Source organism: Phocoena phocoena, chromosome 1, assembly GCF_963924675.1.
Source record: "Phocoena phocoena chromosome 1, mPhoPho1.1, whole genome shotgun sequence".
Lineage (NCBI taxonomy): Eukaryota > Metazoa > Chordata > Mammalia > Artiodactyla > Phocoenidae > Phocoena > Phocoena phocoena.
Genome location: NC_089219.1, coordinates 102,034,741 through 102,053,947, shown reverse-complemented (window position 1 = coordinate 102,053,947; position 19,207 = coordinate 102,034,741). Strand labels below are relative to the sequence as shown.

Here is a 19,207-nt window from a genome sequence, read left to right as displayed (position 1 = left end):
CAGGGCCTGGCAAGTTTTAGTCATAGCTGGAGTAGCTTCCTGCCCCTGACTACGACAAGGCTGAAGAAAATGGATCATTTCAAAAACAAATGTCTTAGTTTGTTACTCAGCATCTTTGTCAGGAAATGACTGCAGATAATCATCCTGCAGCTGCCGACCGACTGTGTTCCACACTTGTTCAGACGGGGCCACTGAGCATGTGCCTGGCCAGCCATTCCAAAATGACTGGAATACAGACAACGACTGTAACACAAACAGGATTTCTTCCCGCCAGAGACAGCCAGACCAGGGCATGGGATGGACAGGAGGCATTGCCTTCTGTTCTGCACCAAGCCTGCCAGTAACCCACTGCCTGATTATAGCTGAATGTCTTTAACGGTATTAATAAGGATAGCTAACATTTACGTATCACCAGCTAGGTGCCAGCCACTGGGCTAAATGCTTATTCTGTTTAAGCCTCTCAACAACTCAAGGTAGAAGGTATAATTATTCTGACCTTTGAGAGGAGACACTGAGGCACAGAGAGGTTAAGTCACTTGCTAAAGGTCACACAGCTGATAAGTGGTGGGGCTAAAATGCAACCAGCCCCAGGCCTCAGGGCCTTGTTTGACGTGGCCATCAAGGGAAGTGCAGAGTCATTAGTGAGCCTTTCTTTACAGCTCTAACAGCCTATAATTCCGTAAAATAACAACTGAGATTCTAAAATAAATAGTTTTTATTTCTTTGAATCTTAAACATCTAAACTTACCTCTTGAGTGGCTGAGTGTCTGGTTTCCTTCTCTGTGTGTGCGGGGTGGGCGGGGGGTGATGGAGCAGGGAAAACTGTCTGTCTTCATCTTTGGAATTTCTAACTACCCACAATGTTCTGGGTCCCTGGAGACGATACACTCTGTGGGTTCCTTGTTAGCTCTGGAGTAAATTTCCCCAGTGCAGGGTTTTGCTTTTGTTCATGATGTCACGGTCAAAAAAAGCCTAAAAGAAGAAACACTAGAAGTTTGAGAATGTTCTGAAATATAATTGTATGAGAATCAAGTGACTTTAGGAGGACAGCAGGTTTTCATCTCCTCTGACCTTTCCTCCTGGGGTAATGAAGGAGCTAGATGAAACTCTTTAAAGTGAGCTTTAAAATGCCCATCAAATAGCCCCTCATTACAGTTAACCAGCCCGCTGACATTCCGACATTCCCCATCAGGCGTATATGACCTGTGTAGTAGGCGCCCACTTGGGGCTGGGATAGTTAAAGGCACACACAGGAAGTAGCTAAAACAGCCCAAAGCCCCCTGACAAACACACACAGGGAAATAAATTCTTCATTTCCAGCTCTTATCTAGGTAATCCTCTGGTTACCTAGAATTCACATGTGCTGCATGCCTGGGCAAAGCTGGGCCAAGTTATCTTTCATACTTTGAGTCATTTTCTGGGTGTGAAGTCAGCAGACAAGCCAGGAAATGTCAGCACGGAAGAGTGAGGGAGTTGTCACTCCAAGGGGGGGGGTGTGGAGTAGGATGGCATCTGACGTGCCCTTGGGACTCGGTGTCCCCAGGATGTGTTTGGTGCTGGCTACCTGTGATCCATGTTTCCTTTGATGCAGGGTGGTTGGGTTGCAGCAGTTTTTGCAGTAAGATTGAAGTCCAGCTGCTCAAACAGAAATGGCCTCATCTCATGGACACTTTGAGTAAGGGTGACCTTTTGCTGGGATCTTTACATTCAAGCCCCACAGCTTGTCCCTTATCCCTCTTTAATGGAAGGATGAACTGCCTGCATTTTAAAAGCCCTAGAACACTGTGTATGTGTTTAGCCAGGATTTTTCCCGGGTCTTTTTCAGGGCTATGGATCTTTAGCTTGTCTTAATTTCTGAAGTTACATCTGAATTGCATTATAGACTTATGTGTTGTAATATTGCCTGACCTGTTGCTTGGGAAACATACCATACACTGAGAGGAAAAGGCGAGCTCAAGAAGAGCTGAGGACATTGAATCCTATAAAGCAAATGGAATAAAGAGCTTGGATCTGAGTTAGCATTCACTGGCAATGTTTTGTTTCCACTCATGTATTCTGTCCCAGGTGGGCATCTCGGTCTACAGTGGGCTGGGGGCCTCAGTAGGCGCTGGTATCGTTGGATGTAAACTTTGATTCCAACCAACCTGAGAGTCCCCCTTTCCCTCAATACCTCTTAGTCCCAAGTATTAGAACAACAGTCAGGAAAGGCCCAATGCAGAACTGAAATGGATCTTTTTCTTGTGGTTTAAGGATCAGCCAGTTGGAAATGAGGAGATGTTTTCTTAGGGTTGCAGAAGAGTTTGAAACTATTGGATTGTTTTTTGCACTCAAACGTAGATTACAGATATATCATTAGTATGACTAAGCTGATGGGCTACACTACAAGGACTGTTATTTACTAGCATATTCTTGCAAAAATGTACTGCCCACAACTCTACAGTGGAAGGCTGCTGTGTGTTTAGATGCCTTATCTTCTACCACATTCGTGTCATTGTAATTACCCACGTTACAAAAACCTCTCCGTGGTATTGGCATTGCACAGCTCATGCATCCACAGCTCATGAATCCAGTCGGGTAAATACCATGCAAATTGTGGCCTGCCACACACCCCAGAAGGCCACGCACGTTTGTAGCAAATGCTCTTTGATTCTGAAGCTCAAGGTCAATACCATGATGACTTCTTCCTTGAGCTGCCTCTCTGGGAAATGCTAGGAAGAGTTTGTAATTTATCTGGGCATCTCCAAAAGAGCCACAGGACCATTTCTATTTTAGAGAAAAGTGGCAAGGCACTTTAGAATTATCAGCATTGAAACTTTCAAAAAGAATAGTGGTTTTGCTGAACCTTAATGTCTTCCTAAGTCCTTATTGCCAGATGCTATTTTCCTATTAGATGTGCCAAAACAACTAAACAGTTAAAACACATCAAATGATCTCAAAATGGCCCAAACTGAATTCTTCCCCCCCAAAAAAGCTCCTAGTCGCAAACCCCACAGTCATATTCCATACTAGAAAACGTCTGGTTAGGCTAAAAATTTGGAAAACAGACTTTCAATGTAAAAGATTTCAAATTTTCTTTGTGTATAGGCTCAGAGAAAGAACTAACAGAGGGGAGAATTAAGGGGAACAGTTACAGCAGTGAAAACCACAGCGACAGCACCAAAAGTTATTATTATGCCCTCAGCAACATGTTCTTAAGGCCCAGCCTTTCTAGTGAGTTTTCCCAGCCCACAGAACTCCAGCAGGTGGAATCTAGGAGGAAAGAGGCTGCAGTTCACTCCAGCTGCTCTAGCATTTTTGATGTGGTGTAAACTGCTCTTGGGACTAGCCGTTGTGTCCCAGCACCTGCGAGGAATGAGAGGTCCAAGAAGTCTTTTTGGTCAAGCATCCCCCAGTTTTTGGTACTAAAACTGTCAGCAAATAACCATTGGACTTAATAATAAGCTAACCATAGCTCCAACACCAAAGAACATTTTAAGTGGCATGCCAGGAGTAAAAAGAAAACTTTCCAACTCACAAACGTCAATTATATCTAGACAATTGCTGGGGGTGGGGAGGTGGGAAGGGGAGACAGGGGCAATATCCCCCTGAGAGTCTGCAAGCTATATTCTCACACCTTCTTGTTGCCTATGATGTGACCATACCTGCACTTTATATTTTCTGAGATATATTTATTTCTTGATAATTTTTCTTAATTGCTAGCTCATCAAAGCCAGTGTCAAGTTTCCCATTCCTCCTGTACAGCTGTGATTCTCAGCCCTGGCTTTTGCCTGGGGTCACCTTGGGAGCTTTACAAAACAGTTTGTATTCTGAAATTGACCAAAAGATCACTGAGACCATATGAAAGTGAAGGGGAGGCTGAGACAAGTGTCAACAGAGAGGGCCATACAAACACGCTTAACCTCAGGGGGTCTTCAGAAGATGCTTTAGCTCTAGCTGACTCAAGTCTGGTTGCTCAGGGGTTCTGGGGCGTGGTCTAGACATAATGATGATCGTGAAATGGAAAGTTATAGCCAAGCAGGCACCGCACAGCAGTAGGCTGACTCTGGGTTATCACTCTCTCTCAGCCCTGGATCCCTCACCCAAGGGAGAGGTTGCAATTGGAAGGGGACCAGAATGGGACCCTCCAAAACAGTGATTCTCAAATTTGGATGTGCATAAGAATCACCTGCAGAGATTAAAACTCGGATTGCTGGGTTTCACTCAGCATTGCTAGGCCTAGGGTAGAGCCTAAGAATTTGCATTTCTAACAAGTTCCAAGATATTGCCAGTACTATGGTAGACCTCACTTTGAGAAATACTGCTTTAAAGCCTGAGACCCAGGACAGGCCAGCATTGTCCTGGTCTAGAAGGGGTACACCAGATTTCAATAGCATTCTTTCGTGCCCTGTAAGAAGGAATAGGACACTGTCCTGAGATTTATTTCCATGCTTTTATAAAAGTGTGAAAACTGTCTAAGTGGTTACCACCTGAGTTTAAGAATAGATACGCATTTGGGTTGTTTGTTCCTAATATCTTTGCATTAGAAATTGGTAATATTTAAATCGGATTTAATTTCAGAGCCCCAACCTCCACTAGCATAAGACTAAAATCAATGACAACAATATCTATGAAAATCACTTAGTGTTTTAGGATTCTGGGCCGGAAATTGCTCTCTCCAGTAGTAAACTACCTGTACCTACACTGAACAAGAGAAGGCCAAAGACACAGGATCTCAAGTATAGAAATCAGGCATCTAGATGTGGTTGGCAGGAGACCCTGGCATGCAAAAGTGGCTTGGCCCAGAGGTTGCAGATATATGGCCAGGGAACCCTCTGTGGTCGGTCTAGAGCTGATCCTCCAAGAAGGCAGGTCTGCCTAGGAGTTGTGGAATGTTTGATTTAGATCGACATTCTCTCTCCTTCTAATCAGCTGGATTGGAGGCCACCCTGCCTTACAGTGGAATATATAGAATATTTTCAAAGAGAGTCACTCCTACTTCCCTGATTGTCCCAAAGATTAAAGTATAGGCCTTTTGTGTCACATAGGAAGGTACAGTCAGCAGATATGTCACAGCAGTGAGCTCTGCAAGCTCCTAAGTACCTGCTACTGTATAAGGCCCATCACAAACCTTTCTCACCCTCCCCCAAGACTCCCTCTTAAGCCATGTTGGACTTCTGGGGCTCTGTGATGCCTTTCCCTTTTTCCCTGATGCTCTCCTATTCATCCTTAAGAGCCCTGCTCAAATGTTCCTTCCTCTATGAACATATGTCTCTGGCTAATCTGGCCAAATAAAACAAACTCCTCCCTCCACTATGTTTTCCATATCATGTCAGATATCTATCATACTTAACATACTGTGCTTTAAATGCTATTCATGTGTTTGCTTTCCTTACCTCTAGCTTACTTGCTCTTGGAAGTTGAGCTGTGTCTCATTCTTCTTTGCTTCCCTAGCACTTAGCACAGTGGCTGGTGCAGCGCCTCCAAGTTTAGTGTTTAATTAATGAAATAAATAAATTCCAGTGTTTGGACAGGCAGGAAAGCATTCCTTAAGCACTCAGTAAGGATGCAGGCTGGAAACACTAATGCCCATAGAATCACAGGCGATCAGAGCTGGAGGAGACCTTAGCTATCATCCCTGCTGGTTCCTCATTCTACAGAGAAGCCTCAGAGATGTTTAAAGATACTTGGCAACTTACCCACAAATGAGAGCAAAATGGGCCAGGACACAGCTCTGTAGATTCCAATCTGGTGATCAGTCGGGTTTGTCCAAACACCCAGCTGAAGGGTTTGTGGACCAGATCCTCTTCCCATGAGTGATGCAACAAGACCCTAGAATACTCACCTCTTGCTGTGGGGAACCTGCTATCCTCCCTCTCCTGTGCTCAATCCAACCCTGAGGGAGCCTGAAAATGGTCTTTGCTACGGAATCTAACTTTTTTTAGGGTGTTTGAGTAAGTGTTCATCTCTAGGCCTGAGCCCCAGTTGAGTACGTGTAGGTTTTTCTGGTACTTCTAGAGGAAAAATGATATTCTGAGTAAAGTGGGTCAGAAAGAGGAATAGTAACATCTCAGTCCTTAATTTCATAACTTCTAACAGCAGGAAAACCACCCAAGGTCCTTTCTACTTCCTTGTCCTCCAGCTCCTCTGTGTGATCAGGGACTTGGGGGCCATGGTGGCTTCACTGACATTTGCTTCCATAGCACAAGATGAAAGGGGGTGTTGCAGGAAGATGGGGGGTGGGGGTAGCCCCCCACTGGGAAGAGGCATGATGGGAAAAGGGGTTTGGGAGTTGAAAAGACAATCTAGACAGGAAGGATAAAGATGTCATTCTACAACCTTTTTGGTGGGAGAGCTACCCCACCCTATGACAAGTTCTGCAATAGACATAACCATTCATTCATTCATTCACAAAAAATGTCACGTAACCCTCTAGCTTAAAGCCTTCCACTCCCTTCCCACTGCCCATAGGGTAAAACCATAGTTCCTCCCTACATCTTTCTACCTCTCCAACTCATTTCTTTGGTCTCTCCCCTACATGCTCAGCATCTTTGACTTGTTTCTACCCCAGAGCCTTTGCACTTGCTGTTCCTTCTGCCTGGAATGCTCTCTCCCCCATTCCTTCTCATCCTGCAGATGTCAACTTGAAGGCCACTTCCTCGGAGAACTCTCCACTGAGCACCCTGTCTACAATGGCCCCTCACTACACCCTGCTATCACCCTCTATCCTCATACCCTGCTTACCTGCAGGGCATGTAAAGAATCTGAAGATGTTTATTCACACAAGACTATAAACTCCACAAAAGCAGAGACCTTGTTGATCTTATTCACTGCTGGGTCCCTAGCACCTAGGATAGTACTTGGCACATAGTAGAAATACGTGCTCAGGAAATGTTGTTGAATGAATGAATGAAACACCTACACATACTTCTATATACATATAGAAGTAAAAGAACAGACACCTACCATTGCTTCTAGGAACTACAACCTAAAATTGAATAGAACTTTTGCATCAGCTCATTGCATCAGCTCCCTAGCTCCTGATTCGTAAAATGTGACTTTCCTAAAATCTGAACTCTGAGATTGGCGTCCTAGTTCTGTAACAGCTCTCTGTTATCTATCAAGTGGTCAGGTTGCCTTCTTTGCCACCATGACTTGTTCTAGATTCTCATCAAAACACCAACGTGTTCTCAATTGTCAGGACTTTTTCTTCTGAGTAATTTACCTTAGTTATGCTGGTCCAGAGTTGGGTCTACTGTATCTGTGGGTATAATGTACAGAATAATTCCATTTCAATCCTGGATTAGGGGCCTGCTAGAGCAGGACTCTGATGTGGGACTAGAAGCACCGACACTGCGTGTAAGATCAGCCATAGACTGTGTCCAGGCAGAAACCAAGAGCTCTGGCACAAGAGTGAGAGGCAGGTGCTGCCGCAGGTCTGTGCAAGTTCAGGCCCCTGGCAATTTTGGTAGCTGAGCTCTGTCTTCTCCTTTGGTCCTGATGCTGGTAAAGTCCCAACACTCAAGAAAACAGGGTTTGGGACATCCCTGGTGGCGCAGTGGTTAAGAATCCACCTGCCAATGCAGGGGACATGGATTCAAGCCCTGGCCCGGGAAGATCCCACATGCCACGGAGCAACTAAGCCCATGCGCCACAACTACTGAGCCTGTGCTCTAGAGCCCACGAGCCACAACTACTGAGCCCACGTGCCACAACTACTGAGCTCGCGTGCCTAGAGCCCGTGCTCTGCAACAAGAGAAGCCACCGCAGTAAGAAGCCCATGCACCACAACAAAGAGTAGCCCCCGCTTGCCACAACTAGAGAAAGCCCGCGCGCAGCAACAAAGACCCAATGCAACCAAAATAAGTAAATTAATTAATTAATTTTTTAAAAAAAGAAAGAAAGAAAACAGGGTTTGTTGTGTTGGCCCCTCCCTCCCCTCCTGCTTGGGACACAGCTACCCGTCCGCTAGAGAACATAGTAAAGAGCCGATCTAATGCCAGCTCTCTCCTCTCACAGAGTCCTGGCCCGGGGTCGTGCAGTCCAAGGGGCTGGATGGCATGCTGGACCCAAGCTCAGCTCAGCGTCTGGGCCCAATAACAGCTTTTCCAAGGGAGCAGCTTTCTGTCCTGGCCACACTGAGGTAAGCACCCAAGAGGCATCTGTCTCACCAAGATTCCTAGCTCTAGAGCTGCCAGGACAACTGGAAATGAGCCCCAGGCTGAGGATGGGGCATCAGTGCCAGCTGTCAATCAGCAGGGACCCGGGTGGCTCCTAGTGACCCAGCACATGTGGCCCTCCTAGCTCATCTGGAGAGGACATCGCCCATGCTCTCAGGCTGGCCCCATGGCTTCCAAGGACACGATAAGAGTCTGAGCCACACACCTCTGAAGGAACAGAACACAGGGTCTTAAATAGACAGTGCCAGTCAGACCCTCCACACAGCTCCTGGTCTGTCTGAGCAGGTGATCTTATGAGATTGAAGGTCCCTGATCACTCTTCATGCCCTTGGCCGTGGAGTGGAGGGTGGGGAGAGCTCCAGGTCTGAAGACAGGGGTGAGTTCCACTTCCACCAGGCTTCTGCCTGTGGTCAAGTTATTTACTATTACCGTCTCTGTTTCCTCTTCCTTAAAATGGGAAGAATAAGACCCACCTGCTAGGTTTGTTGTGATGGGTAATGAGACAATTAAATTGATCGTGATGTAATTATGATCTCTCCTCATTCATTTTAAGATGTGTCTCTAAGGATTCAGACCAGTAGATTCTGTTTCCATTCCATCCTGGAGTAGAGAATAAACCCACAGGTGCCTGTACCTGCTAGTGCTTTCTGGCTGCATGTTTCTATCGTGGGCATTTTAAGTGCTTTTGGATCAAGTCTGCATGATGTCTAGAAACCCGATAAACAAGATATAAAACAATTAAATGTCCAACTATTCCCTGGAATCTGGATTTATGGCTTCAGGATGGTAAAACTCACAACCTGTTGAACAGAATTTTCATTTTGATGTTGGAGGTTGAGTAAACGCAGCCCAGGGCCCATCAATTACAGTCCGTGTGTGGCCTCAGGCCTATCGCCTCTAGAGCAGCTGAGGCTGAGCAATGCCAAGCGCCCACATGCAGAGCCTGCCACTCACTAGCTGCATAACCCCAGGTCGCTGAGCCTCTCCAAGGCCCATTTCTCTCCTCTCTAAGGTTCAAGGACTGGACTCGATGAGTGGTTCTCAAAATGTGGTGTCCAAACCAGCAGCATCAGTATCACCTGGGAACTTGTGGGAAATGCAGATTTTCGGGCCCCACCCCAGACCTACTGAATCAGAAACTCTGGGGGTGGGCTTGGCAGTCTGTGGTTTAACAAGCCCTCCAGGTGACTCTAATGCACTGAACCTCTGCCCTTGATCAACTCTGATGTCCCTTCCAGTTCATGCTTCCCCATAATAAATTCAGCCTGGGAGATACTTGCAGAGGAGCTGGAGTTTATTCTGTCAGTGCCTTTCTGCGCTGCAGCCTCAGGGATTTCTCCCTGGGAAGCTCACTCCACGCAGGCCCCAACACCCAACTGAGTCCCAGGCTGAAGACAGCAGCCAGTTTACGTTGCAAGTGGAGGCCAAGTATAAAACAAGAAACGATTCCTGACCCGCACTCGTAATGTGGCGAGTGAGATGGAGGAGGAGGCTGGATTTCCTCAGTCATGAGGATTTCCTCTTCTACTAACGCTTAGTGACCCTGGTTCGCTGATCTAATCTCTAGCCTGAAAATCACTAACAGCTCTCTCTCGACACTCCTCCCGCGAAGGTAGGAATTCTCTCTCTCCCTCTACAATGCACCTCCAAAGGCACGGTCGCCGAGCCCCCCAGCGCCATCAGCTGTCCTGGCCACAGAGGTGGACCAGTTGTTTAGCTCTGCCCAGCAGCTTCATCACCTATTCAGGTGAGGCCAGAACCTGTGTGAAATCATTCACCTGGTGCAGGAAACTCCTCTTATTACTGGAGTGTGTGAACCACTGGAAAGCCACAGAATGTACCTTTGGCCTGGGAGAGGGTGAAGAAAGCTGGGCGGACCTTGAGTAGATGGATAAAAGGCCCCTGACGGGTCCCTCAACTTTTAGTCATTTATCTTCCATTCTGGTGGGAGCAGAACAAACACAGAACATTCACACGTTAAACAGAACATGTTCCATCATGTGAGCTCCTAACTGCATCTTCCCCAGCTAATCATTCCGCTCACAGGTCTCTGCTTAGTGAAGCCCCAGCGAGGACTGTCATCTCTTCAGAAGAAAGGCTTCAAAGGTTGTTTTAAAAAATAAATAAAACTCCTCCCCTGGTTCACGTCAAGGAGAGAATGTTCTTTTGTAGACAGTGCTTTGTGCTTTCAATTACTAGAATAGAAAACACACTAATTTTTCTTTTCTTTCTTATCCACTCATGATTTTTAAACCAAAGACTTTTTTTTTTTTAAAGATTTTAGGGGCATTCTGTTATGAGTAAGTCGATTTAAAAAAAAAAACCTTTTACTCTAAGACCCAAATGAGAGATATATTTGCAACATTTTAAAATCTCAATGAAATAATAAAACAATCTCTCCACGATGCAAACCTCCACTGTGATCAAATGCCACCAGGTACCACAGGTTATCTGGACAGTGCAATGAGGAGTAGCACATTAGGCTTTAAGAATTCTGTGTAGTCAGTTGAGTAGAACCAGCAGAGTTCTAGGCAGGACAGAAAATTTTATACTTGCTTAAACCCAAAGAGTGTCAGAGTTGGAAGACACCTTAAACTTTACCACTCAGATGGAGAAATTAAGGGACACAGAAGGAGGACACTTGTTTACACACTCACTGACTCTTAAGAGGTGGAGCTCTCTGCGAGGGCTAGGTCACGTGCACACGACAAAGATGGACAGGATGCGTTTCTGCCTCCAGGGACTTTACCCTCTAGGGGGGAGGATAAGAGGAGAATACGTTGCCATAAAAGAGCATTAAGAGGTGGATGGACCTAGAATCTGTCATACAGAGTGAAGTAAGTCAGAAAGAGAAAGACAAATACCGTATGCTAACACATATATATGGAACCTAAGGGAAAAAAAATGTCATGAAGAACCTAGGGGTAAGACGGGAATAAAGACACAGACCTACTAGAGAATGGACTTGAGGATATGGGGAGGGGGAAGGGTAAGCTGTGACAAAGTGAGAGAGAGGCATGGACATATATACACTACCAAACATAAAATAGATAGCTAGTGGGAAGCAGACACATAGCACAGGGAGATCAGCTCGGTGCTTTGTGACCACATAGAGGGGTGGGATAGGGAGGGTGGGAGGGAGGGAGACGCAAGAGGGAAGAGATATGGGAACATAAGTATATGTGTAACTGATTCACTTTGTTATAAAGCAGAAACTAACACACCACTGTAAAGCAATTATACTCCAATAAAGATGTAAAACAAAAAAGAGATATTTTTTATCACTTCATAGCAAAAAATCCATGCTCATCACTATATCGAAATCAAGGTAATTATTAGTTATGCTTCCAGACCTTACTATTTTATACATTAATAAATAAACATATATATTACTATATCTCAATCTTAAAAAAAAAAAAAGAGCATTAAGGAAATGCTTTTAGAGATGGAGAAGGGAGAGAACTGATCTCTTTGGAAATAGGAAAAGCTCCCCAGTGGAGGCGGCTATTAAGGTGGGTGTTAGGGCCAACAGGAAGGACTCTAACCAGCGGAGGTGGAGAGCAGAAAAGACACAGAGAGGGACAGAGGGAAGAATGCCTGGCACAAAAGAGTTTGAACCGAGGGCAACAGGGGGGAAGCACTGCCTCTGAGGAATTCTGTTTGCCTGGAATGCAAAATATGTGAAGGGAGTAGAAGGAGAGCAGGGTCTGTCTGCCAGGCTGAGCAACCTAGTGGCATACTAGACAACCACTCACCACTGGATCCTTTGAGCAGGGTGATATGATCAGAGCACTTCTTTAAGAAGTTAAATGGGGCAGCCAGAGATGGTAGGCATTGGGAGAAGACAGATGAGGGCACAGGACATCAGCTGGGAGACTGTTCCATGACCTGAACCAGGAACATAGAGGTGAGAATAGAAACATAGAGGTGAGACTAGAAAGTATAGTTTCAAGAGATACTACTAAAAAAAAAAGAAAAGAGTGGCTATATGTATAACTGATTCACTTTGCTGTACACCTGAAACTAACACAACATTGTAAACCAACTATACTCCAATAAAAATTTTTTAAAATACAAATAATAAAAAAAAAGATGCTACTGAAGCAGACAAAAAGGGCTGGATGGAGGTCAAAGAGGAAAGAGAAGAGTCCAGTCATGAGTTGAGGCTTGGAGCTGGTGAATGAAGGAATGGTGGCTCCAGTAACAGAAAAAGGAAATGCAGAGAAACATGTTTAGGAGGATGGGGAGAGATGCTCACAAGAGACAGTAGCTGTGGAACTAATTCATAAATCGTCAGGTGGCCCCAAATGGGGCAGCTTCTGTTGAGTAAAGAGGAGGAAGGGGAGAATCCTAGTGAGGATTATGAGAACAAAGATTTTTGTTCTGGATGTCTTGCATTTAAAATGTCAGCATCCATGGGGAGGTGCCCATCAGGAAGCTGGGGATTCAGAACGGGCTTTCAGAAGAGGAGTTGGACCAGAGATCCTGGCATTGGCATCAACTGCACAGAAACTTCAGTTGACTCCTTAGAAGAGGATGAGCTCACCAAAGAGGGGACTCCAGAATGAGGTGGAAACCTCTGGTAATTGGAAATAGGGAGCAGTATGTCCCTTATTACCATCAAAACCCTACATTTTAATCTTTTAGTCATTTCCCTATCCAAATTCTAAGTGTTACTAACATGGATATAAAGGGATGAATTTCCATTTCATTTCTTCTCCCTTCATCTACCTGATGAGAGATAATGTGTACTGAGAGGCAGAAAGAAATGAAACAAGAAAAGGAGCAAAAGCAAAGGGCTTGAATTAGCTGCCAATTGACTAGTCAGCTGGACACTTATCTGCAGGACCATTAGCCAGCACAACCAGTGATGGTCGGAAAGTCAGATGTGTCACTGCTTCCTCTGCATGGCTGGCTGCAGAACTGGAGCAAACACAAACATCTTCCCAAGTAACCAGAGAGAAAAGAATTTGGTGGTTTTATTCTTGGTATCGCACCAAAGAGCTGTCTATTTCCAGCTGAATAGAAGCACATTACAGAGAAGAATGCATCACTTTAAAACAGATTAGGAATGCAGCATGTAGTCACAGGCACAAAATCCAAAAGAAACCAGGCATCATGGTGGAAAGAAGGCAGATGGTGAGCTGCTCCGGCCATACCCATTCACTCTCTCGTTCATTTTCCTTACAGAGTTTGAGGACCTGCTACATGCCAGGCACTGCACATGGCCCCCGTAAATTCATACTGCACCGCTTCCAAAGTGCTCTCAGGGAGACAGACGTGTAAACGATTATCCACAGCATGCAGAGAGGCCGCAGGGTTATGCACAAACCGCCATGGGAGACAAGGGGTGGAGTGACTAGTGCGCAGGTGGATGAGACAGGCTCTGCCCTCCGGGACCTTGCGGCCAGTGGCGAGACAGGCTCAAATATTAGTCTTGAGAAGAAGCCTGACAGAGGTAAACCTATGTGCTAGGAAAAGATGTGTATGGAGTGTGCTTTGAGAGTGAATTAGCAGCAATACAATGGAAGAAAAAAAAGTCCTTGACCGCAGGACATTGGAATGACTCAGAATTAAATAGGTGTGTGAGCACCTGTTTAATCCTAACAACAACCCTGTGAAATAGTGTTTATTGCCTGCTTTTTATCAATGAGGAAACGAGGGCTCAGGAGGATTAAGTGACTTTCCTCTGCTAACAAGTATCAGGGCTAGGAATCCAAACAAGATTTCCTCACTCCAGATACAGAGCAGAGTTCTTTCCACTACACTGATTTAGTAGGAGAGAACACACACACACACACACATACACACACACACACACACACACATACACACACATACACACTCAGAGAGAGACACACACAGACACACACACATACACACACACACTTCTGAAGCTGAGAACAGGAAGAGATGGCTTTTCGCTGGGGTGATCTGAGCAGACCTCAAGGAGGAAGTGGTACCCATGCCAGGCTGGAAGAGCAGGCAGGGAGCAGAATGACCTGTGGGGAGAGAGAGGGAGAGGGATCAAATTGGAAGTTTAACACCCTCTCTAGAGGATGCCTCTAACCCTACCAGGAAGATCTGGGGAAGCTTTGTTAGATGCCTCTAACCCTACCAGTGATGGCTGGTACACACGTACAGGTGTACACAGGAGCTCACCGAAAGTGAGCTCAAGAACAGAGCTAGTCTCACAGCTAGTTGGCCTGGGGGTGGCTGCTGGCGGGGAAGCAGCGCAGTGCAGTGCAGAGCCCCATCTGGCACATGTTTAAGAGGGGCTGGCAGTGCCTTGTGGGGGCAGATGACTTATGCCATTTGGTCTACTCTCGCTTAAGATCAAATAATTTTTAAAAAGACGCACGTAAGAATGAAGGAGAAAGTGGGGGAGGAAGGAAGGATGGAAGGGTAGACTGGCTTAGTAAGGGGTCATGTTTGGATTCTATTTCTGGTCCAGTTTTTGTTTGCAGCTGTAGGCCTGTTAGTTAATTTCTGTGGATCACTTTCCTTGCATATGAAAGAGAGATGATAAATCCTAACCCAACTCACAGACTAATAAGAAACTAGAAGCGAATGCATTTGAAAGGCTGAAAAACATCACTCACGCCAAGAGAAACCATTATCAGTATCACATTTATAGACGTGAATAGATGGCTGGTGGCTGAATAGACTGGCTAAGATGGTCCCAGAGTTATGTTCACTTTTTTTGCCAAACATGGTGCTTCGTGGGTTTTCAGTCACCAGATCTCAGAGCTGACCCGGTGCTACTGTCTGAAGAGGGTGTGTTCAGTGCTGAGGCTTCAAGACAAGTCCCCAGCAGCCCTGCCCACTGCCTTCCCAGGGGAGTCAAGCCGTTGGGCAGGAGACAGCACTGGGAGAGGTGTCAGACTCACCCCCCAGCCATCCTGTTTCACACAGGTGCACACATACCGCCTGCCCATGGCTGCCTCGCTGGCAGGCACAGAACTCAAAGAATTCTGTAACCAGCACTGCCGAGTTCATACCACACCACTGGGCAGAATTTCAGGGGTTCCGTCCCTTCCTGGGAAAGTGCACCCTGTAGATGGGGTGCCCAGACACCCAGGTTGTCGGAGCCAGCCCTGTTTAAGCCTGTCATCCCAGTGTAACTGTTGTAGCACTGCCCTTCACTCTCAGAAGTGTCTCAGTTTGAATGGTCAATTCCAGGGTCTCCTTGCTTTTAGCGACCAGGAGAAACCTCCTCGTCATCCTCTTGGGAGGTCAACTCCGAGGGACCCAGAAACTGCCCTTGCCCCACACCCAGTGCTCGGTGGAATAATCCTCACTTCTGTTTCATTCCAGGTGCACAGCGTAATGTCCATGTTGTTCTACACTCTGATCACAGCTCTTTGGATCGGCGTCCAGGCAGAAGCGCACACCCAGAGCAATGTCCCAGCAGGACACGCCATCCCCCAAGCCCACTGGACTAACCTTCAGCACTCCCTTGACACAGCCCTCCGCAGAGCCCACAGCGGCCCGGCAGCTGCAATAGCCGCCAGGGTGGCAGGGCAGACCCGCAAGATCACCGTGGACCCCGAACTGTTTAAAAAGCGGCGCCTGCGTTCACCCCGCGTGCTGTTTAGCACCCAGCCCCCACCTGCGGCCGCGGACGCTCAGCGTCTGGACTTGGAGGCCGGCGGGGCCGCCCCCTTCAACAGGACTCACAGGAGCAAGCGGTCGTCGTCCCACCCTGTCTTCCACCGGGGGGAGTTCTCCGTGTGCGACAGTGTCAGCGTGTGGGTGGGGGACAAGGCCACCGCCACGGACATCAAGGGCAAGGAGGTGATGGTGTTGGGAGAGGTGAACATCAACAACAGTGTATTCAAACAGTACTTTTTTGAGACCAAGTGCCGGGACCCCAATCCCGTCGACAGCGGATGCCGGGGCATCGACTCGAAGCACTGGAACTCATATTGTACCACGACCCACACCTTCGTCAAGGCGCTGACCATGGATGGCAAGCAGGCAGCCTGGCGGTTCATCCGGATCGACACGGCCTGCGTGTGTGTGCTCAGCAGGAAAGCTGGGAGGAGATCCTGACCAGCCCGACAGCCCTCAACCTCTCCCAGCTCCCCCCTCCACACTCTCCGGTGCCCCTCCCTACCTCAACCTGTAAATTATTTTAAATTATAAGGACTGCATGGTAATTTATAGTTTATACAGTTTTAAAGAACCATTATTTATTAAATTTTTGGAAGCAGCCTGTGTGCCGGCCCTCTAGTCATTTTGCCCAGGGTGACCATCTGCAAGCCTTGGGATGGAGGCTGCAGGGAGAAAGGTACACAGCACCCCCTGGCTTTCCCTCAGACCCACCTGTAACCCTCACTCTCGCATCGCCCCCCAACCAGGCTTGCCACACTTCAGGGAAGGCTAACCGGGTTCAGATTAAATTAGCCTAAGCCGGGTGTAATTAGGAAGGGAAGTCTGCTGGATTGCAACTTTGTTCTGCATTCCAGAGCCAAAGCTACCTAATCCTTGGATCATCCACCCCACAGCCCGGATTCCCGAGCCTTGATTGCCTCATTCGGGGAAATCTGTGGAGCCTCATCAGAAGGCAGATCCCCGCCGCCGCCGGGCGCAGGGCTGCCTCTGACCTCAGAGGGGCCCAGGCTGGGTCCTGCAGGGACTCACCAGATAGATAGGAGGAGACTTGCACCAAAGACCCATAAGCCTGGCTCATTTTTTTAGGGGGAGATCTGCTGTTTGCTGAAAAGCTCCCTGGAAGAGTTGTAACGAAATAATCTCAGGAGGCCTGTCACGGTAGATCTGATTTCATGTTAAGATTGCCTTAGTTCTAATGGCTGGCCCTCAATTTATCCCCCAGTGGCTTCCTGCAGAAAGACTCCATTACCCCAAAAAACATGAAGGCCTCCAACACTCTTGTCACCCATTCACGGCCCCACAGCCACTTCCAATGGCCCCAACGTTGGCCTAGAATCAGAGGAACCAGAGGCCGGCCTGAAACTAACTTTTTAATTCCTAATTGGGTGACTTCCACAAGTGACCAAAGGTGGATGGGGTCATGGGAACTGCAGAGAAGATGGTGTGGGGAGAAAAGACAAAGATGAGTGAGAACCAACACAAATAACCGGGAAAGGGGTGGAGGAGAGGTGGGCCAAGCCAGAAGGGAACACGCCCCTCTGCTCCTCCCTGACAGAGGACACTAAACAAGAGGGAGAGACAGGGGAGCAGAGGGGTGTGAGGGCAGGGAGCACGAGCAGAAAGAGGAGGAAGATGTGTCATCTTCACCAGCATCAGGATCCCCAGGCTTCCAAGAGATCCAACACCCTGGGTAGTTTCCTTTTTTTGTTTCGTTTTGTTTTTTTTGAAGCCCGGGGATGTGCTCATTATCACTGACTGTATCAGTAGTGTCTTAGAGATAGCTGGAGATGACAGGGACTCCAGGGCACAGCCTGGAGCAGGGCTCTACCCATTCTCCAGCTGCTACCTTCCCGGGCAACTTTTATTTGTCTGTATTTTGTTTTGTTTTTTGTATTTTCCACAAAGGCAAAAAACTTTCCCCCTTTAGGGCACTTAGCTGAAATGGAAATTTTGCTTTCCTACCCTTCCCCTTCCCCCCAGGGTAAAATGCCTATCTAGTTTGTGTAAGAACAGGCCCAAATTGTCCCTCTGACAAAAAAAGCAAATGGCGGTATCCATTCATCTGTAACTCTCCCTGTCCCACGGCCTGCCGCCCCAAAATCCAATCCAAATAGGGCAAATTAGAAACATAGACAGCTTTGGCACGAGAGACATTTGATTAAGGTAAAAGTGTGACGAAATGGGCCCTGTTTTTCCTATCAAAGCTACTGCAATTGGAATAAAGATTTACGTACAAAAAACACCAACCAGAACATTCTGTGCTAAGATACTTGCTCAGATAAAGGCTGCAGGGAGGGAGTCGTCCCGCTGACCTGTGTCTGTGGCTTTTTCCTGGACTCCAGTGCCAGTGGCCTTGTCCTTCCCGGCCCCTCCGACAGACAGTTCCTGGGGGCCCTTCTTCTGAGGGCTGGACAGGCCTGCTGGGCCCTAGATGTGGGGAGAGAGGGCTGCTGAGGGAGGCATTCAGGAAGCTTCTGCGGGGAAGGGAGGCTATGTTTGTGAACCTCTACAACGTCGTGAAGAGTCTGGAGAACCACCGCCAGCCCTGCAGGACACTGGGGTGACCTGGACCCCACCACCTGCCTAGAGGGAAGGCAGCCTCTAGCCGCTGAGGAAACACCGAGGCTGAGGGTGGGGTAAGAGGAGGTCCTCCCCACCCCCCGAGTCCCCCCACTCCCCACCAACACCATAGCCTGCCCCAAAGGCAACATCTGCTCCAGGCCAAGCTCCGGAGTCCCAGCATGGGAGCCAAAGTTTTCACACAATGCAAGGGAATATCAGTTTGGCTGAAAAGAGTCGGAAGGATCCAAGAAACAATCCGGAGCTGGGGGCTTCTCTAGCTTGTACCCTGCCCTCAACACAGCGGGGAGCTCTGGCTTCCAGACCCACCCAGGCTGCCCCCCAGAGGCCGGCCAGGTCACCACGGCCCCAGACACTCGAACACATTGAAAAAACAGCTCAAAACTGCCCGCTATATTCTGCTGAAGAGCAGCAGCTGCAAATCCCACACATTTTTCCTTCACTTGCCTCACTGAGGTCTTCTTACCCGGGGTCCCCAAACACCCAGCTCCCTCTCCTCTCCAGCACGCCCGCCCAAGAGAGGAGTGCAGACCCTGGCTCGTACATAGCCTGACACAGCCCAGCCCTCCTAGCAAGGCCCATGCTAGCCTCAGCTTGAGGCAAGACTCCTCCTTCTGGGAGACCACAGCAATATGGTGTCTGATTCTAGTGTATATTTCAAGTCTGGCTCTGTGACTTCCCCCTCCCTCAACCACAGCACCCGCCTGCCCTAGATCTGCATTCCATCCTAACGGGAAACCTACCACAGGGATACAGCTGTTCGGCAACAACCAAAGGGCTATTTTCATTCCCATGAAACATAGGAATGCTTCTCCTAAGTCTCACCACTTTCCCCTCAGCGTAATCTGCATTAG

General features: G+C 47.6%; 1 protein-coding gene across 1 annotated transcript; it reads left to right on the top strand.

Moving 5' to 3' along the window:
- The first annotated feature begins 1,649 nt into the window (after positions 1-1,649).
- On the top strand, positions 1,650-16,371 carry NGF (nerve growth factor). The gene is made up of 3 exons (XM_065882756.1): positions 1,650-1,675; positions 7,996-8,119; positions 15,474-16,371. The coding sequence occupies exons 1-3, from the start codon at positions 1,650-1,652 to the stop codon at positions 16,209-16,211; spliced, it is 888 nt and encodes a 295-aa protein (XP_065738828.1). The 3' UTR covers positions 16,212-16,371.
- Positions 16,372-19,207: the final 2,836 nt, after the last annotated feature.